The sequence below is a fragment of the Carettochelys insculpta genome, chromosome 5, assembly GCF_033958435.1.
Source record: "Carettochelys insculpta isolate YL-2023 chromosome 5, ASM3395843v1, whole genome shotgun sequence".
In the NCBI taxonomy this organism is placed as follows: Eukaryota; Metazoa; Chordata; order Testudines; family Carettochelyidae; genus Carettochelys; species Carettochelys insculpta.
Genome location: NC_134141.1, coordinates 58,701,145 through 58,727,918, shown reverse-complemented (window position 1 = coordinate 58,727,918; position 26,774 = coordinate 58,701,145). Strand labels below are relative to the sequence as shown.

General features: G+C 44.9%; 1 protein-coding gene across 1 annotated transcript; it reads right to left on the bottom strand.

The window, feature by feature from the left end:
• Positions 1–2,696: 2,696 nt before the first annotated feature.
• On the bottom strand, positions 2,697–25,492 carry ISCA1 (iron-sulfur cluster assembly 1). The gene is made up of 4 exons (XM_074995156.1): positions 25,323–25,492; positions 20,460–20,513; positions 14,510–14,615; positions 2,697–3,863 (listed from the first exon to the last, which is right to left on the bottom strand). Exons 1-4 carry the CDS (start codon positions 25,401–25,403, stop codon positions 3,715–3,717), a joined length of 390 nt encoding a protein of 129 aa, XP_074851257.1. The 5' UTR covers positions 25,404–25,492; the 3' UTR covers positions 2,697–3,714.
• Positions 25,493–26,774: the final 1,282 nt, after the last annotated feature.

Below are 26,774 nucleotides of genomic sequence, written 5' to 3'. Positions count from 1 at the left end.
GGGAGCATAGCCCATTCTGCCATTCAGTGGCATTCTGGCAGGGGGAAAAAAAAAAAACAATTATGCTTCAGGTCACAGACTGATGGCTCCCAGGTCTCAGATAGTAATTTCCCTTAATCTTGTCCCCACACACAGGCCAGGTTCAGTCTGGCTCCTTCACTTTCCTGTGTCAGAAACTGGCCTCTACTGGAGGCACGATACCAAATTAAACTCTGGTTCTGCCATTATTGTCCTATTTTTCCAGTTGAGATTTAAAACAACTTCAGTGTTTGTACTCTGACAAGCAAAAAACATGTAATTTTACTTAAAAAACCCCCAACACTACAACTGTTGTATTTTTCAGTGTTACTAGTACTTAAAAATTAAGTGAATATTCCTTGGTGAGCATCAGTTTACATGCCATGCAACAATTATGTTATAATTGAACTGCTTGTATGACCTTGCAGTGCTAGGATACTATGTCTGTACAAAACAAAATTATTTAATGTTTACCAACAGGCAGTTATTTATTACAACTGAATGCTACATACTGTGTTGAACACATTATAAATGGACTGATTAACAAAGTTATATTCATACATAACTTACTAGCATTTACATAAATTTACTTTAACAGCTTGTGCGTTAGATGCTTTAGTAAACAACTCTCTTCAGAGACTGTTTCACAGAATATGAAAGTATAAACTTTGACACAGGTCGTATACACGAACCCATGAAATGCAACTCAAAAAACAGAGGTGTATGAATCTAAGCATAGCACTTTTACCAACAATCTGTTACATTTCTTTCTTTAAACCTTCCAGCAAGGAATAAATTTACAAAGATGAGAATTTGTCAATCACTGGGACTATTTCAGACGTTAGCATTACAATACCACATAACTTGATTTTTATGTATTTATATAAGTAGGCAGGAAAGGAGGACTGTGGAATTAGAGTTTGATATCAGGTTTTCTCCAAATACTTTGTTACAGTTCTACAAGTAATATATACGATAAACCAACTGTTTGTATATGACAGTTATAAAGGAAAACTCCAGTGTCTTCATATCTAAATTGCATATCTTACAAAAGAAATAAAATTCAAGCATGAATATTAATTCAGCAACATATGTGGAACCCTCATCCTTCTATTAATGTGCACTGTGCTGACTGCTGCTGGGAGGATGCCTTAGCTTCATCTCCTTCTGCCTGAGAGCTAGCTGCATTTTTACTCCCTCAGCAGGCAACATTTCACGGTTCTTCTCTCCAGTACCAGTAAATAGTCTCCAGAATTAATTAATCCCTGTATAGTCAATCTCTAGGGGCTCTGCCTTACTTAGTTTCATAACCTTCCCCCACTTGAATTCCCTCCTTTAAAACCAATATCAAGGATTTCCGTGAGAGCTTCCTTCCACTTCATTTCCCTCCCACCTTTTTTACTGGCATGCTTTCAACTCAACTGATCTAGGAACAATAACTTCCTCTCCTTCATATTCCTCCTGCAAGCTGCACAAGGGAATGGCTTGATGCATTAGCGGCCATTTAAATTAACCTGGCTTTCCAGAAGCACTGAAGAGATGGTTACTCATGCCTAAGTGGTTGGTTAGGAGGTGTGGAAGAACAATACAAGTTGGGAAGATCAGCCTGTAGCCAGAAGGAAATTAATGAGTGAAGAGGAGATTAGACTACTCTCCGAGGGGTTGCTATGTTAGTCTGCAGGTTGACAAAAAAAATAAGCAGTGCTGTAGCACCTTAAAGACTAACAAATGTATTTATTTAGTTAATGAGCTTTCATTGGTAAGACCCACTTCTTCAGATCTGGAGCAAAAATCAGAATCCAGGGTTTATATAGTGTTTTGGGAGGGGGAAGGTAGGAAGAAAAAAAGGGGATGCCATTAATAGGACCTGTGCAGGGTTACTATAGTTGAACTTTCAAAAGAGAGGACACCCCTGAGATGGAGAATACTGTATCTACAAACTCACATTATATTAATATACTACACTGACGCTCACTCTCATACACGGATGTCTTTTTTTTTTTTTTTTTGAAAGTTCAACTATGGTAACCTTAGACCTGTAGAAGTAAGTAAATTAAGTTAAGTGGGATGGGTGCCACTCCTGCCAATACCAAAGGTTGGGAAATTGACCTTGTAATGTGGAAGATAATTGAGATCTCTCTTAAACCCCAGGTTAAATGTGTCAAAATTGCAAATGAATTAAACTAATGATTAATTTTTTCTATCAAAGAAAATGTTTTTCCCTGAACAATGCCAATATTAGTTTGACAAAAAAGCTAATTTCATTGTTTATAAACAACCATAAAGATTTTGAAGCGCCTTTTAAAATACCGTAAAATTGTCCTATTCCCAAACAACTGCTGAACATAATGTTGAGTCAATTTTACAAGGGAAAAATTTAATACCTACTTAATTTGCCAATGAAATCTGAGCTCTGACAGAAAGGGAGTCATGAGCATAAAATATAAGAAAGTCCTTTCCCCATTATAAAACAAATTTCCTTGTTGGATAACCACACATCATAAGGAGAGAAACAAAATAAATCGTGAACAGGTTGAACGTCTATAATCCGTAACTCCAACATCCGGCAACACCTGTAATCTGGCATGATTTTAGTTAGCTGGATGACCACTCATCAGGGATGCGACCAAGTTTTCTGTGATCTCAAAGTTTACCGTCAACAGTCCTGGTGTTCAGTATTTTCTTAGAGCCCAATAAGCGCTGGAAGTGATGGGAATGCCGGTAGACAATAATGACCTATCTGTCAGCAAATTTTCTCGTTCGGCACCAGTCAGGTTCCAAGGGTACCAGTGGACTAGAGCGGATCAACCTGTACTTCAAAAAACAATGAGTTGGGTTGGAAGCAGTTTAGAAATTTTCCAGTCTTGGTCGAGAAAACAGAGAAATGGGACGTGAGAAAAGAAGGCCTGTTGTATTCTACTTTAACATTCAAATGGCTGAAGATGTTGTATTATTCATTAACACCAGACCAGTTGCCCTCCTACTTTCAGCAAGGAGATTTCTCTTATTTGCAATAAGCATAAACATTTACATAAGGAAGAAGATAGCTCAAAATGAAAGGGCGAGCACAACTTTAGAGATCTGGATTAGCTCAATCCAAGAGGTGATCAGTTCAAGTGACATAACATGAACATTTTAGCATTAAAAGGCAGGATTTCCTTCTCAGTGCTTCTTTTACTTTGAGAACAGGGTCACCAGGAAACCATACACAAAGTATCAAGAGGTTAGAAACCCCTTTCAGATACATATTTAAAAATAAAAACAACACACAAATTAGGTAAATTCTGAAGACTATTCATACATATATAGTCCTATGGTTTTTTTCTGATTAAAGCACAATGCATAGGCAGTATGTTCATATACTTTTTTTTGGGGGGGCGGGCTGGGCAAGGTAAAGAAGAGGGAATGACAAGAAAAGAGTAAATATTGAGATTCCCTTTACATGAGAAAACACAAGTGCTACTGCACCTTACTGTTCTTATTGTCTGGAGCCCAGTTTGTCCCAAATCACTGCATAATACACCATGCTGAAGTTTAACACACGGGTTACATTTTCAAAAGGCATTCACTTTATTTTCCTTGAAAGGCAGCCACATTTGAAACAGTAGCCTAAAACCTGAAAGAAATGTAACGTCCTTAGAAAGCCACAATGACGTGTTTCATAGTGTTACAAGCTAAGGAACTACTCCTGAGATTTCAAATGTTAAAGCTTTCTCCACAGCCACATGTTCCTTTGATGTTTGGGTTATTGAAGACAAATTCACTGGATAGTTTGTCTTCTACATAGTCCATTTCAGTTCCTAGGAGTGTCAGCTGTGCTTTCTTTTCAATAAATACTCTGACTCCTTCAAGACAAAAACAAAACAATTGTTATGTAATCTGACAAAGGTGTTGCTCATCTGGAACTCGTCTTGTGTTAAAGTATAATCTGGTAGATAAATAGGATATAAAATGAAGTGAAAACAAAAGTCTGTCAGTGTAAATACTGCTGCATTTTCTAAATTCTTTCAGGATATCACCTTCATCCATTTTTTGCTTGTGCTACAGAACTTAAAATATTTATTTACACTTTATAAGGGGGACAGGCCAATAGAATTGTGAAACTCTGGGCTGAACTGCAGCTTAGATATTTCCCATCTGATGCATGGGTGGGTAAGATGTAAATATTTCAACAGTGAGAGTAATTAACCCTTGGATTCATCATCACTTACATTTTTAAAATCATGATTGGCTATTTTTTCTAAGGCATATGATCTGGCAATTATTTTGGGGAAGTTTTATAGCTTGTATTATACATGAGGTCAGACAGGAGATGATCACTACTGAATCCTTCTGACCTTGCAATCTACGAATTATGTTCATTAATCCAAACCTACTGTGATCACTAACATTACAAAGCTCTGTGTGGCTTTCAAGCAGCTGACTTTTTAAAGAAAACCTGCCTCAACTATATTTCCTTTTAAACTGGACTATCTTTCTCCTTGCCAAAGTTCTATGGGGGAAGCTGAATTGCTAGCAATATTTAGTCCTGTACTAATGTCACGTGTAAGGTGTGCCAAATTTACTACAGTATTTACAATTTTACTGTAATAATCAGGGCCAGGAAGAGGAAGTTACTCACGTTGTGCAATAACAATGGTTCTTCAAGATGTGTCCCCTTGAGGGTGCTCGAGTCTGGGTGTCGGTGCTTCCTTGGGCCAGCACTCCAAAATTCTATAGTTGTGGTTTCCCGCACCGTGCATGTGCACTGGCATCTCCTCGTGTTATCTGGCATGCGCATGGTGCAGGTTCCTCTGTTCCTTCTCTACCTGACAGAGCAGGACACTCCAAAGCAGGGGAAGGAGGGAGGGAAGTGGAGCACCCAGAGAGAGACATCTCAAAGAATCATCATTACTGCACAAGACTAGTAACTTCCTCTTCTTTCAGTGGAGACCCCACGGGTGGCTCCACTATGAGTGACTATAAAGCAGTAGAATCATAAAGCACTAGAATTGGAAGGGACCTCGAGAGGTCGAGTCCACTTCCCTGCTCTATCAGCAGGACCATGCACCGGTAGATATCTATGTAACCTGCTCTTAAAAATCTCCAGAGACAGAGATTCCACAGCCTCCATAGGTAATTTATTCCAGTGTTTAACCACCCTAACAGTTAGGAAGTTTTTCCTAATGTCCAGCCAAAACCTCCCTTGCTGCAGTTTCAGCCCATTGCTTCTTGTCCTAGCCTCAGAGGCAAAGGAGAACAAGTTTTCTCCCTCCTCCTTGTAACCCTCTTTATGGTACTTGAAAACGGCTATCATATCCTGTCCAAGTCTTCTCTTTTCTAAACTAAACAAGCCCAGTTCTTTAAGTCTTCTCTCATAGCTCATGCTCTCTAGACCTTTAATCATTCTTGTTGCTCTTCTCTGGACCTTCTCCAATTTTTCCACATCTTTCTTGAAATACGGTGCCCAGAACTGGACACAGTACTCCAACTGAGGCCTAATCAGCTCAGAGAAGGGCAGAAGAATGACTTCTTATGTCTTGCTCAGCACTCTCCTGTTAATGCATCCCAGAATCTTGCTTGCTTTTTTGTGCAACAGCATCACACTGTTGACTCAGGTCACAGAATGGAGGTGGGTTTGGAGCTCAGCAACTACCACAGCAGACAACACTGCTTGGCCCACCTGGATGGAAGAAGCAATAGAAGACGAAAGAGCATAATGTCTAGCAAACGTATTACTGGAGACCATGTGGATGCCTTGCAAATGTCCATAAGAGGCACATTTTTGAGAAGGGCAGTGGTAGAGGACACAATGTGGGTTGAGTGGGCAGTGACAGCTCCCAGCAGTTCCCTACAGGGAATCATGTAACAGCTGTAAATGCCGTATGAAATCCACTTGGAGAGCCATTGAGAGGAAACAGGCAAGCTCTTAGACCACTCCCCAAAGGACAGGAAGTGTCTCGGACATTTGTGCCAAGGCTTCATAAGGTCAATGTAGAAAGCCAAGGCTCAGCAGATATCCAGGGTGAGCCACGCTGTGTGCGTAGGATGCGAGTGCAGCTTGGGGAAAAATATCAGTAAGTGGATAGGTTCATTGATGTGGAAAGGAGAAGGGAGCTTAGGAAGGAATCTGGGATGAGGTTGAAGGGTGACTATCCTTGGTGAAGGCTGTGTAGAGACACTCAGCCATAAGGGCAGCAAGCTCTCTGACCCTCCTGGATGACATGACAGTCACTAGAAAGGAGACTTTCATAAACAAGTAAAGCCACAAACGCACTGCCAGGGGTTCAAAGGGCAATTTCATAAGGCAGTGGAGCACATGGTTAAGGTCCCAAAGAGGGACTGGGGAACAAACTAACGGAGAAGTGTTTTAGAGGCCCGTCGGAAAACATTTGGTAATGGATGGGTGAGGAACGAGTATCCATCCTCCATGTGGTGGAGCACCACCAGTTCTGTGGCGTGCACTTGGACCATGAAAATGCTTAAGCCCAACTCATATAGGTGCAGTAAATAGGCCAGAGAACAGGAAGGAGTGCAGCATAAGGAGGCGCGGAATTCTGAGCATCCATCCAATGAGAAAACCACTGCCACTTGTAGGGGTAGGACTTGCACATTGATTCCTATCTGCTGTTGACGAGAAATTTTACTCCTTCGGAGCATAGGGTTTTGGCATTTTGGAGGCATGAAGAACCGACGTGTGAAGATGTAGCTTGAGAGGGTCAGGACGGAGAGTGTGGCTGAAGTCCCGAGACAGAAGTCTGTGGGCAAGGAGGAAAGGGATAAGGAGCTACTACTGACATCCGCAAAAGAGGTAAGTATACCAAGTTTGTCTGGGCCCTGCTGGGGCTACCAGGATGATGCGGGTACAGTCTTGCCTGAACTTGATCATCAGTTTGTGAATCAGGGAAATGGGAGGAAATGAATAATGGAGGGGCACATCCCATTTGATAGCAAAGGTATCTGTGAGACAGTGCTTCCAGAGATCTGCCCTGGAGCTGTACTGGCGGTACTTCCTGTTGAGCTGAGTTGCAAACAGGTCCATGTAGGGCTGGTCCCAGAGACAAAAACACTTGGTTGATGACCACTGTATTGATTTTCCATTCGTGATGGTTGCCGAGTGAACAACTGCGGGCATCCACCATCATGTTTAGTACACGATGGAGGGAGGTGGCAACGGGAGCAGCCTGATGTTGAATGCACCACGTCCACAGCTTTATGGCTTCTACATTCAGGAATGGGGATTGGACTCCTCCTTGGTGGTTGATGCAATACATGCAGATGGTGTTGCTGGTAAGGATGGTGACTGACCTGTGAGCCAGGAATCGTTGGAAATGCTTGCACATGTAATGAACTCTCCAGAGCCCCAGAAGGTTGGTATAAAGAGTATGTTTGTTGAACTACCATTTGCCTTGCACCATGCGGGGGCCCAGATGAGCCCTCCAGCCCAGGAGAGAAGCATCCCGAGTAAGGGTAATGGATGGTGGTGGTTGGTGAAAAGGCACATCGGCAAGAGCATTGCCTGGGCAAGTTCACCACTGGAGCAAAACAAGGACATGTGGTGGGATAGCCACAGGCTTGGAGAGGGGGCCACTGGCCAGAGTGTAGCAAGAGGCCAGCCATGATGGGAGGCAGTGTATGTGGAGTCTGGTGAGGTTGACCACGAGTAGTATTAGCCATATGGCCCAGCAGCATTAGGCAGGTGCACACTGTGACCATGGGTGATAAACATATCACCTGAATCAAGTCACACAAGGTCTGGAACAGTTGGATGAGCAGTGAAGGTGTTTGTGCGTGTTCCTATAAACTCCAGAGACTGTGTGGGCTGGAGTGTGGACTTGTCATAGTTTATGTGGAAGCTGAGATGAGAAAAAAAACTCCATGCTGATGTGCACCATGTGTTGCACTGTGGTGTATGATGTACTCTTGAGAAGGCAGTTGTCTAGGTAAGGGAAAATGAAGACCCCCCGGTTGACACAAGTGTGCTGCTAGCACCAAAGTCTTGGAGAACGCCCTCAACACAGTAGAGAGGCCAAACGGGAGGACCCGGTACTGGTAATGACAGGGTCCCACCGTGAAGCGGAAGAAGCATCTGTGTGCTGGACAGATGGTGATACGAAAGCAGGCATCTTGTAGGTCAAGAGCTGTGAGCCAATCGTTTTTGTCCAAGGCTGGGATAATAATAGTGAGAGTCGCCATCCTGAAGCAGTGATACAGGATGTATTTGTTGAGACTCCTTAAGAGCCAGCATTGGCCTCCATCCCCCATTTTTCTTCTGAGTGAGAAAATAGGTGGAGTAAAACCCCCTGCCCTGAAATTCCAGGGGAACCGGTTTGATGGCCCCCAAGCATAGGAGGTGCTAAACCTCTGGCTTAAGCCGATGCTCATGAGAGGGGTCCCTGAAGAGAAACAAGTAGAGAGCGTGTGGAGGTGTAAGAGATGGAATACCCCAGGGCACCAGTTCTAGGACCAACTTGTCAGTGGTGATGATCCGCCAGCGATGTAAAAAGGGGCAGAGGCAATGATGAAAAGGTTGGTTTACAGATGCATTGGCCTGAACTAAGCAATCTCCCAGACTCTCAACCATGCCCTCAAAATTGCTGCTTTGGTGGCTGCAGATGCTAGGTTGAAGACTGCTGGTGTTGCTGACTCCCAGTGCGTTGTTGTTGTGGGCTGTCTCTTTGGCGCTGCAGAAAGCGTGGCTGTTGCTGCAGGAAATGTTCTCCTGGTTGTTGATAAGAAGAGAAGCGGGTCCACTTGACCAAAGTGGTATACATGTTGAGCGTGTGCAGTGCATTTCTGAAGTCCTTCATAGAATAGAAGACATCATCAGTCTTTTCAGAGACTAGATGTAGTCTTTCAAAAGGGAGGTCCTCCACTTTGCTGTAATTCTTTGGGGACCACTGAAGACTGAAGACAGGACATGCCACACACGACCACAAAGGATGCTGTAACCCAAGCTGCCATGCCCATGATGTCCATTGTGGACTGGACCACAGCCCTGACAATAGTGTCCCCTTCCTGAATGATGCTGACAAGGGCGTGGCATTGGTGTTCTGGCAGTACCTGGAGTTTGGAGTAGTTTTGATAGTCGTAGTCGGCTAGCATAGCTGCATAACTGGCCACACGTAGTAGGAGCATACTGGATGAATACTTTGTCCTGAGGGGTAGAGCAGAATGACTCGTTCTTACTGCTGACCGCATCCACCACCATAGAGTTAGGTTGCAGGTGTGTAAATAAAAACACTGCATCACTGGAGGCAACAAAATACTTTTTGTCCACCCTTTTGTTTGTGAGAGAAATCAAGGCCGGTGTTTGCCATATGACATTGGCAAGACCCATAATGGCTTCATCCATGAGGAGCGCCACCCTGGATGAGGATGGGGATTGCAGTGTGAGCAGGAGGCAGTATTGTTTGACTGGCACCTCAAGCAAACCCTTGCCTTGGGCCTGGGCCACCTTTCGAAAGAGGTCTTGAAAGGCCCTGGTATCATCCATGGGAGGGGGTGAGACAGAGATCACCATGTCATCAGGCAAGGACAAGGAGGGGTGGTGTGGGGAATCCTGTCCCTGCTATGAGAGGGAGTCCTCAGCGAGAGAGTGCTGAGATGGTTGGTGTGGTGCCGAGATTATGGTTATGGCAATGGAGGACAGTCCCCCGACACCTTGGACAGTGCTGACTGGGTGTAAGAACAAGGAGACTGTGCCTCCCATGAAGACCACCCCAATGCCTGGTGATGGTGGTAAGTAATGGTGTGCGAACAATGGAGGAGGAGGGTGAAGAAGAGAAAGTGGGACAATCGGCCCCTTCTCTAAGATGCTTGTACACTAATACCAGAAGCCTGGGGAACAAACAGGAAGAATTAGAGGCCCTGGCACAGTCACACAAGTATGAGGTGGTTGGAATAACGGAGGCTTGGTGGGACGATTCACATAACTGGAGCACAGTCATGGAAGGTTATAAACGGTTTAGGAAGGACAGATGGGAGAAAAGGAGGAGGAGTTGCGCTCTGTGTGAGGGAGCAGTATGACTGCTCAGAGCTCCAGTACGAGGAAGGAGACAATCCAGTCAAGTGTCTTTGGGTTAAGCTTAGAGGTGGAAGTAACAGAGGAGATGATGTAGTTGGTGTCCGTTATGGGCCGCCAGATCAGGGAGAGGAGATAGATGAGGCTTTCTTCAGGCAGCTAAGTGAAGCTTCCAAATCACAGGCCCTGGTTCTCATGGGAGACTTTAATCATCCAGACATTTGTTGGGAGACCAATACATCAGCACACAGACAATCCAGGAAGTTATTGGAGACTACGGGGGATAACTTCTTGGTACAAGTGCTGAAGGAACCGGCCAGGGGCCGTGCGCAGCTTGACCTGCAGCTCACAAACAGGGAAGAACTAGCAGAAGAAATAGAAGTGGGGGGGAACCTGGGCTGCAGCGACCATGAGATCGTAGATTTCAGGATCCGGACGAAAGGAAGAAGGGTGAGCAGTAACATACAGACCCTTGATTTCAGAAGAGCAGACTTTGACTCCCTAAGAGACCGGATGAGCAGGATCCCTTGGGAAACGAAGATGAAGGGGAAAAGAGTTGAAGAGAACTGGAAGTATTTTAAAGAAGTCTTACTGAAGGCACAGGAACAAACAATCCCACTGCGTAGTAAGAAATGCAAATATGGTAGGCAACCAGCTTGGCTTAACAGGGAAATCCTTAGTCAGCTTAAATTCAAAAAGGATGCATACAAGAAATGGAAATGAGGACAGTTGACTAAGGAGGAGTATAAACATACGGCTGGAGAATGTCGGGCAGTAATCAGGAAAGCGAAAGCACAATTGGAACTGCAGCTGGCAAGGGATGTGAAGAGTAACAAGAAGGGTTCTACAGGCATGTGAACAATGAACAGGTTATCAGAGAAGGTGTGGGGCCATTACTGGATGAGGGAGGTAACCTAGTGACAGATGATGCAGGAAAAGCTGAAGTACTCAATGCTTTTTTTGCCTCAGTCTTCACAGACAGTCAACTTCCCAATGACGGTCCTAGATGATGCAGTACGGGAAGGTGGAGGGCAGCCACCTGTGGGGAAGGAACAAGTTCTGAGCTATCTAGAGAAACTAGATGTGCACAAGTCCATGGGTCTGGATTTAATGCACCCCAGGGTACTGAGGGAATTGGCAGAGGTCATTGCTGAACCTTTGACCATTATCCTTGAAGACTCTTGGAGATCTGGGGAGATACCGGATGACTGGAAGAAGGCAAACATAGTGCCCATCTTTAAAAAAGGAAAGAAGGACAATCCCGGGAACTATAGACCCATCAGCCTTACCTCAATCCCTGGGAAAATAATGGAGGGAATCCTCAAGAAATCCATTTTGAAGCACTTGGAAGAGGGTAAAGTGATCAAAAGTAGCCAACATGGATTCACCAGGGGCAAGTCCTGCCTCACCAATCTGATCAGCTTCTATGATGAGGTAACAAGCTCTGTGGACATGAGGAAATCAGTGGATGTGATATACCTTGACTTCAGCAAGGCTTTTGATACGGTCTCCCACAACATTCTTGTCCATAAGTTAAGGAAATATGGATTGGATCCTTGGACTATAAGATGGATAGAAAGCTGGCTTGATGGCCGGGCCCAACTGGTAGTGGTCAATGGCTCAACATCTGGATGGAGGTCTGTTTCAAGTGGAGTGCTGCAAGGCTCGGTTCTGGGGCCGGTGTTATTCAACATCTTTATTAATGACCTGGATTAGGGACTGGGTTACACCCTCAGCAAGTTTGCGGATGACACAAAACTAGGGGGAGAGGTAGATACATTGGAGGGTAGAGAGAGAATCCAGAGGGACCTGGATAAATTGGAGGACTGGGCCAAAAGAAATCTGATGCGGTTCAATAAGGAGAAGTGTAGAGTCCTGCACCTGGGGCGGAAGAATCCCAAACATTATTACAGGCTGGGGACTGACTGGCTCAGCAGCAGTACGATGGAAAGGGACTTCGGGGTTATGGTGGATAAAAGGCTGGATATGAGTAAACAGTGTGCCCTTGTAGCCAAGAAAGCTAATGGCATACTGGGGTGCATTAGGAGAAGCATTTCGACCAGAGCTAGAGAAGTGGTTATTTCTCTTTATTCGGCACTGGTGAGGCCACATCTGGAACAGTGTGTCCAGTTTTGGGCCCCCCAGTATAAAAAGGATGTGGATTTGCTGGAGCAGGTTCAGCGAAGGGCAACAAAAATGATTAAGGGTCTGGAGCACAAGACCTATGAGGATAGGCTGAGGGATTTGGGCTTGTTTAGTTTACAGAAGAGAAGACTTAGGGGTGATTTAATAGCAGCCTTCAACTTCCTGGAGGGGAGCTCTAAAGAGGAGGGTGAGAAACTGTTCTCAGTGGCGTCAGATGGCAGAACAAGGAGTAATGGTCAGAAGTTGAAGAGGGAAAGGTGTAGGTTGGATATTAGGAAAAACTTCTTCACCAGGAAGGTGGTGAAGCATTGGAATGCGTTGCCTAGAGACGTGGTGGATTCTCCATCCCTCGAGGTTTTTAAGTCCCGGCTGGACAAGGTCCCGGCTGGGATGACTTAGTAGGGGTTGATCCTGCTTGAAGCAGGGGGCTGGACTAGATGACCTCCTGAGGTCCCTTCCAGCCCTATGATTCTGTATGCCATTGTGGGCAGGATGTCGTGCCACGCACAGTGCATCAGGCTTGAGTGCTGGGAGGAGAAGATGCTAGGGCAGTCGGAGCCGCCTCTCCCCAGAGTAAGGGGTCTAGTGTTGGACCCTCGTGATGACCCCAAGCACTGAGGCAGGTACAGAGAGGAAGGTGGTGCTGTGGGAGAACGGTGCCAAGGGTCTGGTAGCATCAGGTCCAGCACTGAAGCTGCTCTTCCTGACAAGCTAGCGTTCTTTTTTTGGAACCGTTGGAGTGCCGTGGTGCTGGAGGTTCTGGTGACCTATTGGCGCACTGCTGCTTCGGTGCCATTGCCAACTCCCCATGGGAGTGAGGCAGAGACGTGGCCCTGGTCTTACGTAGTGCCAAGGTCTGCAGCTTACGAAGGTGATGCAGCGACTTCGAGCAGTGCTGCTTATGCTCAGAACTTATTGCAAGAAGCATGACTGTCCAAGACTGGCATGGCTTCCCTGCAGGTCTCACACCACTTGAAGCCCAGGGAACCCAGCATGGCAGTGATTCAGCACAAACCTCAATTCTAGGAAGTTATTTTTTTCCCCCCCCAAACAACAAAGCAAACTAGGAAAGCAACTTGGAAGGGAAACTATAGAACAATTGCTAACTAAGGCTAATTCACTCTTATCTTGCAGAGAGGACTGTAGAGAAGGAACCGACGAGCCTATGCCATGCATGCACCAGATAGCACAAGGAGGAACCACTGCACATGCATGGTGTGGGAAACCATGGCTGCAGAACAATCTCCGAGAGTCAGCACGAGGACACACCGACAGCCAGAGTGGAGCATCCACAGGGACACTACTTGAAGAAGAATTAGTAGTACCTTAGTCTTAATATCACAAAATACTCCCTTTTTCCAGTAGTACAGAACTTTTACAAACTGCAGCATACTGAACATTGAGAGTGAAATTTCGATTTATGAACTACTTATGATCGCTCCTTCTAGTAAGTTAATTTGGCTGTACAGGTGAAAAAATAAAAACAGTACCAATAATGATAAACCCAAGAAGGGAATCCATCAGTTTATATAAAAGTAGTATTTTTGGAACGTTCTTCCTTGCCTCTTAGTATATTCACACACCCAGTTTATATTAGGGATTTTTACCAATTAGGATAGCTGTAAGAATGAGGCTTAGTGGTATGCTAACTGGTTAACTGACTCCTGCCTGTTAATTCTGATAGTGGTCAGCTGCACTGGGCTGGATCAGCAAAGTGCACAGTGGGTTGGGGCCCAGCAGTGGGACCCCACATCCGCAATGGGGGCCAAATGGTGGCCCCAAGTTAAAACGGTTAACCACTACTGTTTAGCAAGTTAACTGTTTTAACATCCTTAATTTATATCATTATATGCCATGGATTCAGTGATGCCAGGAGCCTGGAGACTCCAAAGTTTACAGAAGAAGTAGGCAGTGCTGGCAAGGAAGCGTTTGTCACCACAGCCAGCTGGGGATGTGCTCCACCAAGCAGCCTGCAAAAACAGAATCCTATGGAAACCCAAGCATTAAGTCAAAGCTGCCATCCCAAATCCAAATACAAACACTGTTTCCCAGGCCGTGGAGAACTCCAACCTATGGTGCAGTCTGGGCACATGGTGGGAAGGAAAAAGAATTCAGTTTGTACTCTCTGTTCCTATAGTATTTAATTTAGTCCAGAAGTTTTAACGAGCATGCACTTTTATGATGGAATCTAAAGTAACAGCAACAGCTATTCCTTATAGGTATCCAGGATTTCTCTCAGTAACTTCATACAGCTACATTCTAGCTTCGCTCTCTTCTGTACAATCAAACTATTCCACACCTGTTCCCACTTATAGCTACAAATAGATAAGAACAAACACTCACCATCTTGAACTACTTCTTCATCGGAGTCACCTTTTGTTTTTGTATATTCTAATGTGTACGAAAGTCCATTACATCCTCTTGTACGGACTCCAACTTTCACACCTACCTGAAATATAAAAGAGCTGTATTAACTTTTATTTAAAAGGTACAGTGTGCCAACAGAAAGCTGGAAACAGTGCACAAATTAACTCGCTAGCTGCCAGTTAATGTTTTTCTTCCGGCATCTGCACTTAAAATTAGGATGAATTTGTTTTAGGAACCAAGAGCCAAATGTTTGGAACGTTTTTTCTTTTTGTTGTGACTAGAAAAGAGAAAGTCAGAACTTTTAAGTTATAAAATGCACAATGTTTATTAAAACTGGATCATTACTCCTAATGCACTAAACTGGAACAATTTATACCTATCATTCTGTTCTCATGGTAGGAATAGTGGTGAAAATGTAGACCAAGAAGAGGCATTTTGACTGTCACATTGTCAGGGTTATCCTGAGCCCAGTCTACACTACAACTTCCATTCTACTTTCAGTACCACATGCAGTTCTGTAGTGGCAAATGTGACAAACCCATAACTGTCCCTTTAGAGGTCCTGCGCTTCCAGGCGGCTCCTTGTGTGCCTCAGAGAGGCCCTTTTGTTGCCCTGGAGTTTCCCCAAGGGCAAGGGTCTCCCTTTACCAAGCTATTTTCATCACAGGTCAGTCTTGACTATGAACCCCTCTAAGGGAAGGGTTGGGGGAGTGCAGTTCCACCCACTGCCCTGAACTCTGGCTCAGGGACCCTAGGAGGGAAGGGAGCTAGTAAGGCTTTTGGCCCTGCCCCACAGGAGCACCCTTTCCCTGGGCCTCTGCACCCACCACTTCCCTCCTGGTGGCTGGCATCCCTTGGCTTCACTCAGCCTGTCCTGCTCTGTACTTCTCTCGGCCCTCCAGCCTCCTTCTCTCTGGGCATTCCTCCTTCCCTGCTGCATGGGGAAACCTTTTATAGGGCACCTGGAGGCCTTAACTTGTGGCAGGTGCTTGATTGCAGCAGTGGCTGGGTGACTCCTAATGAGTGCCACCTGCCTATCCAGCCTGCCAGTCTGCATCATCTGGGGATTTAGGAGGGGAACAAAAAGGCATTCCTCCAGCTCCCAAAATGTTTGGCCTCTATTAGACCTTTGCTGGCAGCCGCTTCTGGTCTGCCACACAAGCTACACATGTAAATTTTTCTATTGTGGACAAAGACATAGGTGAGTTAAAAAATAGCACTCTAGTGTATTTAATCAATTAAACTGTTGGTACCCTTGTAGGAGTTTAGTCATATAAGCAGATAGGATGAAAACATCTTGCTTCAAAGCCAAATGGGTTTATAAGTTCAAATGAAACAGTTTATCAAGTATGGTCAGTCACCACTTTACAAACTTTAGCACTCACTCACCACACAAAAGAAACCAGTTCCAGGGCTCAATCTGATGCATGTTAAAGGGCTGCCAGACACGCTGGAAACGATATTTTGTCCAAATGAAGTTACATGGGGTTGTTATAGGGAAGTTAACTTTAGTTACTCCAGATTAAAGTTAACAAAAGCAATAGAATTAATAAATCTACTCTTGCAAGAAGTGCCAGGGACCTGTTAGCATCCAAAGAAAGGACAGGTCTGAACCAATTCGCCTACCTAAAGACATTTTTGAAAGCCCATTTCCCGTTGTGGGGGAGGGATAACTCAGTGGTTTGAGCATTGGCCTTCTAAACCCAGGGCTGCGAGCTCAATCCTTGAAGAGGTCATTTAGGGGCAAACAGATTTAAATATATTATATATATCTGTCAGGGATGGTTCCTGGTCCTGCCAAGAGGGCAGGGGTCTGGACTCAATGATCTCCCAAGGTCCCTTCCTCATGGAACTCTATGGCTATTTCTACACTAGCTCCCTACTTCGAAGGGAGCATGGTAGGTAGGGTGTCGGGAGATTATTACTGAAGTGCTGCAGTGCATATGCAGCACTTCATTAAGCTAATTCTCTCCCACGGCAACTTTGAAATGCCAGCTTGCGTGTTCTGAGGAGTAAAGGGACTTCAAAGTTGCCCAGGCACTTGGCAGTACCGGTGAGTTAGCCGCGGCTACGCTTCAATGTTGCCGCAAGGGAGAATTAGCTTAATGAAGTGCTGCATGTTCAGCGCAGCACTTCATTAATAATCTCCCAGCACCTTACAGCCTATGAGATGTATCTCTCCATATATTAGCAACATGTTAGAGCATTGGTCAGTATTGACTCAGAAAACAAACTACTGCTTAATAAATAACCAATACCACTTTAAGATATCTACCTAGATGTGTCTGGCCCGACCTTGCAAAGCTGATCCTCTAAGATCTTGGAAGTGTACCAAATGTTATAACTTCAATGGTTTAAATACTCTCATGTGGTTCTCATACCTCCCCAGTAAAAAAAAAAAAAAATCACAGTAATTTAACAATTTACATAACACAGGCAAGTTTGGGGCTGAGCCAAATACAACATCTTCACAGCATCGCTAAAAGTTGATCAGTGGAGAGAATCCATATTTATTGGTAATACATATCTCAATCACTACCACATGCACAGTCACAGAGAGGTAGCTGGGTTAGTCTGTATCTTCACAAAACAAAAAAAGCACGTAGCACTTAAGATTAACAAAATGATTTACTAGGGGATGAGCTTCCATGAGACAGACCCACTACATCAGAATGTCCAGATGTGAAAAAGCAGGTCTGTCCCACTTAAGCTTATCACCTAATGAAACATTTTGTTAATCTTTAAAGTGCTACAAGACTGCTTTTTGGTTTACCATATGCATATGATATATTACATTCATGCACTCACTCACAAACACAAGCCCCCTCTCTCTTGCTGTTGTTACCAACTAATTGCTCCCCCTAACTTCACTGATCTGGTGAGTTACATATGGGAGGGCTAGAGCTGGGCTTCTGCTGATCTGGATCAGTTCACCAGTGCTGACAAGAGACAACATGGGGACCTCCTGCAACATACCCTAGATCAGGGATTCCCATCCTATGGGTTGCCATTAGATTTGTTAAGCGTCGCCAGGGACAGTTCCCAGCTGTGTGTGACTGTTAAAGAAGCCATTTGAAGTTCCTTAACACTGCTGCCTCAAGCAGATATCTGTCAATAGAGACAGCTGCCGGAGATGGCAGCTATCACTAGAGATAGCATTTACCTTATTCGTAGGTGTTGAAAGCTTAACACTTGAGTTCATTGGCCTTAACCTGCTGGGAGCAGGAGGGCTGGGAGAGCTGCGCTGCCCAGCCTAGCAGCGCCAGTGAAGAGGCTGCGGGGGTGGCGTGGGAGGAGGAGAGGAGTGTCTAAGGCTGGGGCATTTTAGGGCTGCAGGGGTCAGAGGGAGGGTGTGCTGGGGCATCTAATGCTTGGGGCTGGTTAGGGCTGTGGGGGCTGGGGGGGTCTAACACTGGGTGAAGTTTGCAGCTGCAGAGGGGGCTCTAAGGCTGGGTGGTCTAAGCCTGGGTGGTGGTTTGGGGCTGTGGAAGATGGTCTAAGGCTGGTGGCAGTTTAAGCCTGGGAGCAGTTTAGGGCTGTGGGGGGAGGGAGGTCTAAGGCTGGGGGCAGGGGTGGGGTTGGTGGCTTGGGGCTATTTTGTGTTCTGCCCCTGGAACATTTAAAAAATTTCCATGTTGCCCCCTGTGGAAAAAAAATTGGACACCTCCCACCACACACTTCACAATGACAGCTTCCGTCTTTCATATTCGTAGTGATCCCAGCCAAGCCACTTAATAGTCTCTGGCAGTAATTTCGCCCCCTCCTCCCTGTCCCCTTTTTGCCCTCCTCCTGTGTAGCTGATTTCTCAGTTTTCATTTTTTGTTTGTGACTGGCCCCCGGCCCCTACAGCCTCAGAGTGTGGGATTTAAGCCAGGGGCAGGGGGGAGCACTTTGAGAATGAGTCTTCCACCTACTGCAACTCAGATAAAAAAAACTATAATAAATAGTGTTATTTTATTAATGTATTTTCCCTTTTTACAGAATAACTATTAATATACAAACATGAGGGGGCACAGTTTTGTATTCCTGCCTCAGCTAGTTACAGCAGTGTTCCCGCCCCTGCCGTTTTTGAATTGCCTGGGGTCGCCAAGTCTTCCTGAATTGTCAAAATGGGTCTCCATCTGGAGAAGGCTGGGAACCGCTGCCCTAGTTTTATAGCAGCTTCCCTGTCATGCAGATCTATAGTAATTAGTCATGCTTTAGTTCATGTATACGCAGAATCTGTGGTGCCTTCTTCTGGGTGATGATTTAATGCTGCCACACTTCAAAGAAACGGCTTCCAAAACAAGTACTTGCTGCTGACTCCAAGGCCAGGGATATGTCCAGTCTTCTTTTAATAAGCCCACTTCACAGGTCTTGTGGCGCCTTATAGACTAACAGCTAGTCTGTTAGTCTATAAGGTGCCACAGGACAGACCCCTTGTTGCTTTGCAGATCCAGACTAACACGGCTACCCCTCTGATACTTGTCTTCACAGGTCTTACTGTTCTTGGATCTGGCTTCCATCTCCTCCTCACCCATTGCAACTCTTGCTGGAGGTGCTTGCCTTTCATGCCTTATCCCTTCACACCTCATTCAATCAACAGGGCAATCAATTAAGTAAAAGCGGGGAGATCCAGTCTGGTATAAAGACATTTTCTTTACCATATTTAATAAAAAGGACTTAATACAAAGTTATAAAAAGTTTTTATGTAAAAGGAATTAATAAAACAAAGAATATAAAGTATTGGGGGGTAGTCGGTATCTGCAAGAACAGTGAGAATTCCAGTGGCAAATTACAGACTAACAGCTAAATTGGAGATATATTTGTTGGAGTACAGACTAACACAGCTACCTCTCTGTTGATATATTGAAATTGCCACTCCAAAGCATCTGACGAAGTGGCTCTTTGCCCATGAAAGCTCATGCTCCAACGAATATAAATGTATATGAAAATGAAGATTATATATGAAGAGAATTAATACAGAAGTTGTAGGAAGATCTATATTCAGATGAAAATGATTAATACAGAGATGTATCTACACACAGCTAAGTCAATCAGAAATTAAATGACATGGGCTGAGAGGGTTCCTTGGGACTAGTTACAAGCACAGGGACCAGGGGATTGACTGACTGTAGCTGTGTGGGAGATAAACAGAAAACAAGCAGAACATGACAGAAGCAGTTTTAAGACTGGCTTGCTAAGATAACACCAAGTTGTCCTTTTGAGCACAGTACTTGCTTGAGAGGCCAACTTCGACCTCCGAGTAAGGAAAACATGTGCTGTTGATTTTTGCTGAGTTCAGAGAGACAGGACTTTGGGGTGATTTTTTTACTTACAGGAACACACATAAAATACTTGAGCATCAATTTCTTCTCCTAATGGAAAAAATCTGGCAAGGTTCCAAGGCGAAACCTCTGGCCAAAAGGGGTAACTTTATGAGGACAAAACATTCTTCGCAACAAAATAGCCTGCTTTAAGATATTCAAAAGTTTTATGTAACTATTTGAAGAACACCATCAACTCTGTAGCTGGTGATCTCTTGCCACAGTAGGAAATCATTACCTTACTAGCATCAACAGATCAGACCAGCTTAGTCAAAGTGGACATACAAATCTTGCTAAGTGTTTAAGGAATGCATGCTGGAGTTTTATTTACCTCAAAAATGTGATAGTTGACTTATTGTCATTACTCCAATGTTTCCCTTTCTCATTTGATTTTTGTAGATTAAAATAAAGCTTGTGGGATAAATGCATTTATTAATATATAAAGGACAATGTCATGTCTATGTGGTATCCATAGTGCTTGTTTCAAACTACACTGCTTTCCACTAATCACAAGTCCTTCACAGGGCAGCTGCTAGTGTAATAATAATAAAAGAGCACTCTTCTTAAGGTACGCTAAAAGCATTAGGGTAGGGGTACAAGAATACTTCTATTTGTACTTACATGCTCAGGTTTATCTTTAAGCAGCTGCTTTATTTTATGTACAGCGGACGGAGTCTGAAAAATAAAGAAAATATGTTTCTCTTCATTAACATTGTTAAAAGTTCTGAAGAATATTCATTTTTATGGCTTCAGCCATCTACTGCAAATGAAAGCCCGTGTCATAGCTTTCAAGAGCTCAATTAAACTTCTGCACCTTGGATGTTCATCTCTCATACTGGTAGCAGCAGCAAGTGTATAAACTAGCCCTTCATCTGTTGTGTTTTGTGGTTGAAAACTGCAACCAACATCCTAGACTACATAATTTTAAGCTGTTTTTCAGATGTCTCAAAGAACTAACCTGGCTAATCCACATGAGGATTTACTGACAAGAACCAAGTTTTATAAATTAACTTCACCACCACCTGAAAACAGATAACCTCAAATCTCCCACCATTTAGAGACAGTATATGAATACAAACACAAAGTTTAGAACTAAAATGTAGATTCTCTTACTTTTTTTAAAAACACAGAACCAGCGTTCCCTGTAAGCTGAGTGGGTACATCCACATGTTGCACATAACAAAAACTGCAGCCAGCACCATTCCTTGGCTTCCATCCCCACTCATGGGCTCTTCAACAAGTCCAGCACCCCCATTCCTGGGCCATCCCCCTTCAATGGACTGCACCAAGCCCCTACCTCATCAAGGTCAGCAACCAGTGCAAGAATGGGCTGGAGGGCTCCAGAGGAGCAGGGGCAGACGTCCAATTGGAGGCTGCAGAAAAACAGCAGTTTCTTCTTCCAAGAGCCGCTTCTCTCCAGCGGCTGGCTACATGACCATCCCCTACTCCTCTAGAGTCCTCTGGCCAGCACTTGTGCCACCTGCTGCCACCTGTTCCTCTTGCCTGTTCCAGAGGTTGCAGGGCAGCTTTTGTTCATACGTATGAATGTTCAAAAGTCAGAGGTTTCTAACTTGGAAAGGGCCTGTATGTGCTGCAATATCTTGCTGGTGCACAAAGACCAAAAAATATTAGTTTGCCTTCACTGTCAAACTTGAGTAATTAAGCATAGACAGAGATTATGAAAATTTTAGAATTCTTTCAGTTTAAGATAATAAAATAAGTTCTTATGCTATTAAACTATGATATTTAATGCGACAATGTTTTGATGAGAAGCCATCCAGATTCTGGCTCTGCAGAAAGCAGTCCTATCAAGGTCGACAAGCCACAGAATTGGGTTCAGGAAAAACAAAATCCCAAGTCATCAAAGAAGATCACCTTCTATACCTGAAAGTTTCCTGAAGTTCAATCACCAGGGGGAAGACAGGAATTGCCATCCCAGAGACCAAATACACTTAGTTCAATAGCATGTCTCCCATAGTGACAATCAGCAGCTAATGAAAAATTATAAACCTTCACAATGGTTATAAATCCATAATAACAAAGCCAAAATTGAAAAATGCATTTTCCCACTTATCAATGGTAAGCAGGAAACAGCCATAGTAAAAGGGGCAAGTTTTTGTAGAAGTTTAGTTTTCGCGTGAAAAAGGTCAAAATGGCTGTTCTTGGATGCAGTTTGCGTGATAAAACCACCAAGTAAGGCTCACATCCTGATCTCAGCACACAGCCCAAGAAAGCAGATCACACACCGAGGACTTCTGAAGTTTAAACCATTTTGTGCCTTAGTTTTGAGAGGTAAAGCTACTACATCTATAATTTGTGAAATTTTAATCAATTCTTTCCAAGCCTGTCCCCTAAGTTCTGTATGCATTTGGATTGATGGCAGTCACAAAGATACAGCTTCTAAGTTTTCAAGATTAATCTCTATACTGAAGGGAAATGTCCTGACCTGAGCTGAAAATCAGTTTATGTCCCAATTGTCCTTCGGCTTCGTATTATATTCTTGTCAGTAACTGTCACACATAACTATTAATTTTTTTTCCTTTTGTGGGTTGTTTTAAATTAAAAAGGATATTTAAAGTTATGAGCAAAAGATGATAAATGTTATGGTTGAAACCTCAAACCACTTGCCACAAAAATGGCACGCTTCCTTCAAGATAAGGATGTAAAACTCCATTTAGTTGGTTAACTGGTAGGCTAGCCAATTAACCAGTAAACCAATTTAAAAGGGGAGGGTGGGGAGCAACTGAGCAGCTTCTCCAGCAGCCTCATCAGCGATGGCCCCAGACTTACCGTGGGCAAGGATACTCCAGATGGGCCTCAGTCTCTGGCACACTGCAGGTGGGGAAGATCCAGCCCTGGTCTTGGCTGGGCTGGAACTGCCTCAGCAGTGACTTCCGCACCTCACCCCTACGCTACTGCGGATAGAGACTGTTTCAGCTGTGCTGGAGTGCTCTCCACCTTCAGGAACCCCACAGGGCTAGAGCAACCCTCTGCCCAAGCTCGGCGGCTGCTCCAGACCCAGCCAGTTAACCTGTAAACATTTCTACTTCAAGAGAATACCAATTTCCTTGAGAAATACCACAACATTAACAACCTGACTCAGAACACCATCCTTGTGACCATGACCCTCACCTGCTCCCATCCCTTATCATGATGGCATTGCTACCTACCTCAAAATATCTACAAGATAACTTACAACACTCAGAAGCCTACCCTAAATATGTTGTCAGTCACCTATTTCATCCTCACTCACAGCAACTTCATGTTTAACAACGTACACTTTGTCCAACCATGGGAACAGAAATTGGCACTAAGATGGCTCTGCAATAAGTCAACATCGGTACGAGCCACTCTGAGGAAGAATTTTAAGAAAATCAAATCATGAGACCAATGACATATCTGGACAGAAGACCTAAACTCCCTCAAATATGCACCATAACTTCAAACATCTCAATACATAGAGTCCTGCGTGGATACAAAATGGTATTGGCATCTGTGAAAGCAGCTGATCAACACACTACCTCTACAGATCCAGCAACCATCCCAGGCATACCAAAATACAGTCAGGTACTCAAGAAACCTGAGCATATACTCTGAAAGAGCAAGTCTAGAGCACACACCTTTACACATCTGAATCAAAAGGTACTCTCCTAGAGAAATAGATATCACCATGGAAAGAGCCACCTGGAAAAAACCTGCCTAGATACAGAAACAAACAAACAAGTCCACTGATGGCACAACAGAGCTGCTATGTTGGTATCAAATAATTATAACCCATATTAGCTCACATCCTGAAAGAAAGCTCTCCCCACCACACACTCTTCTGGCTTTCAAAGAGCTCCCAGGACCCACCAAGCTGGGGGCATCAGAAGAAAGCTCCCCATAGACCAAGACACGCCAACTGAAAAATCTTGCCACACCAGAGAAAAACCTGCAGACATACTATCAGTGCTGTGAGGATCAACCACAGTCTCAAACACACTTTTTGGGATTCATGGAACTACATATGCTTATCTTCTGGGGCGTATCAAATAGCCCATCAACATGGATGATACCAAACAATCACTATGCTCTTGAATGGATTCAGACAGGAAAAAATGTAAAAGAGAAGAACACCTTACGATTCTAGGATGGACAATTTTCCCTTTCAGTATCTGTACATAAAGGAAATCTGCACAACATCTTCAAACGACAATCCTGGGAATTTATACTCATAGATCTCCTAGATATCTAAAACCATGATCTCAACATGGACATGGTTTTATGACTTATTACAACAAATTCATAACACACTCCCCCACTGCCTGCTCAGCCTTAACTGCCTACTTCAAACCACTTACGCATATCAATCTAACCCTCAAAACACCATTTCAAGTGACTTCCTGTGTTCTCTCTTTCATTTCTATCATTCTTCTCATTTCTAAAGGCAACACTCCCTGAATCAGAAGTCCCCTTATTCACTAATGTGAAAGACCATTTTAGTGCCTTCTCTGAGCCTCAGTTTTGCATTTTAAGATGATGACATACCATAGGTACCTATTGTGACGTAATAGCAAAAGAAAAAATCATCTGGTGGAGACCACCCACATCTTACCTTTTAAAAAAAAGATACGCACACGTTCATATACAAAAACATTACAGGCAATTCAATGGGGGCATTAGTGGCACACAGGAGAGGGAAAGTACCCTTCCAAGAAAAGTGCCACGTAAACCAGGGGCCACTTTACAGGTTCATATATATAGGGAAAACCTAGATTAAAAAACATTTCGACTAAACTTTGTGTAGATGGGTGGAGAGAAACACAGGGCTGATCTGTGCCGATACTTATGCAGTTAACTTATCACTTTTTCCCATACAAAACACACAAATGCCCTCCTTAACAGACTGTAATATCTCACCCACAGAACACAGGTAAGAGCCCTGTATGTCTGAGCAGGTGGCATCAGCTAGAGGGGACTGAACTATTTCTGGAGATAACAATTTTGCCAACGCCAAACATTCACAATAGTCAGTCTCCAAAATATCACAAGAGTGGTTTGAAATCCGAGGTGCAAAATACAAAAAATACAAGCTCGCGCACCTGCGCGTATTTCTTGTCAGGAACTTTTTAACGTGCCTTCTGGCTCCTGAACCTTCCTCCCCCTCCCGCTTTGCTGCACGGTGCCGAGAGATGACCGCCAGAGTCTCGCGCGCTGCCCTCACTCAGCGGTCGGGGCTTTACGTCCCCCACCCCCTCCTCCCCAAACTCCCCATCAGACCCTGGGCTCGTGCACCGCGCCGCCCCCGCCCTCACCCGCCGGCCTGCGACACACGCGGGGCGCCGGGACGGGCCCAAGGGGAACTCCCCGTCGGGAGGGCGGCCCTGGCCATTTGCTGGCGTCCCGCGGGACCTCTGCGCCCCCGCCCCGGGCTGGCGCTCAGGGAGCAGCGCTGCACCGCGGCCAGGGCCCGGCCAGTCACCGCCCGCCCCCCGCCCGACGCACCAGGGTGAGGGCGGCCCGGGTGGCCTGGATCTTCCTCTTGCTCACGGCCCGGACCGTGGCTCTGACCAGCGAGGAGGCCATTCCGCCCTCAGCCCCGTCCCCGCCCGCCGTCCATGGGCCCAGGCAACGGCGCTCTACTCCGCGTCCCGGCCGCCCGGTGTGACGTCATCGCGGCGCGCCGGGCAGGTGAAGTGCGCGCGGACGGAGCGGGAGCGGTTCCGGCAACGCTGCGCGGCCGGGCTTGTGCGGGGCTCGGGCGCTTCCGCCTCCAGCGGCACAATGAAGAGGGAGCGATAAGCGGCGGGGCCGAGAGGGAGCCGGTGGCAGCGCTCCCCGCCCCTCCCCCGCCGTGGCTGGTCATCACCTACAGCCCCCAACTCAGACCACTGCAACGAATTATTAAAGACCTACAACCTATCCTTAATCAGGATGCTACACTCCAGAAGGCCCTGGGTGACATGCCTGTTCTCTCGTACAGACAACCTCCCAACCTCATGAGGATCCTCACTAACAGCCACAGCCTATACCCCAGGAACACCAGTCCTGGAACCTTTCCCTGCAACAAAGCCCGCTGCCAGCTTTGTCCACATATCTTCTCTGGGAATACCATCACTGGACCTAACCAGGTTACTCACAGAATCACGGGCACTTTCTCATGCTCCTCTACTAACATCATATATGCCATCATGTGCTAACAATGCCCAGATGCTTTGTATATTGGACAGACTTCTAACTCCCTCAGACAAAGGGTCAACGGGCACAAAACAGACATCAAAACACTCCAGATCCACAAACCAGTTAGTCAACATTTTAATGGAATGGGGCATTCTGTCAATGACCTCAAGGTATGTGTGTTACTGAAGAGAAATTATTGCTCCATTTTAGAAAGAGAAGTGGACGAACTGACATTTATATTCAAATTCGGAACATTAACATATGGTTTAAATCGTGATGGGAACTTTCTGAGTCACTTTAGGGGCTTGTCTGCATACTTGACTCAATCTAATTCTTGATCTTCCCCCCCACCCCTCCACTCTCTGATTTGCTCACCTTGATTATCTTTTTCTGATTTGTCCTCCTTTGGTTCTCTGTGTCTTAAATATTGAGTCTCTTTGGTGAAATGTGTGGGATCTTAAGAAGCTGGTGTTTTGTCCACAGCACCTTTTCAAGAAGGTGGTTCTGACTCTGAGCTACATGTCAGAATAGCGCCTGAAAATGGTTAAATTCTTCTGTAGTTACGAGATGCAGGAGCACAACTGCTTTGTCGGGGAAGAAAAGGAATTGTACTCCCTTCCTCCCCTCCCTTTGTTACCTCAGAAGGTTCAGGTACAGTAAATCCTCAATGTAGTGGGCGTTATTTTACCAGACATGGGTAATAATGGATATCCGCTATCCTCCCTACAAAAAAAATAGGATCACCTCAGCTGCAGGGTCCCTAGCAGTGAGAGCTGC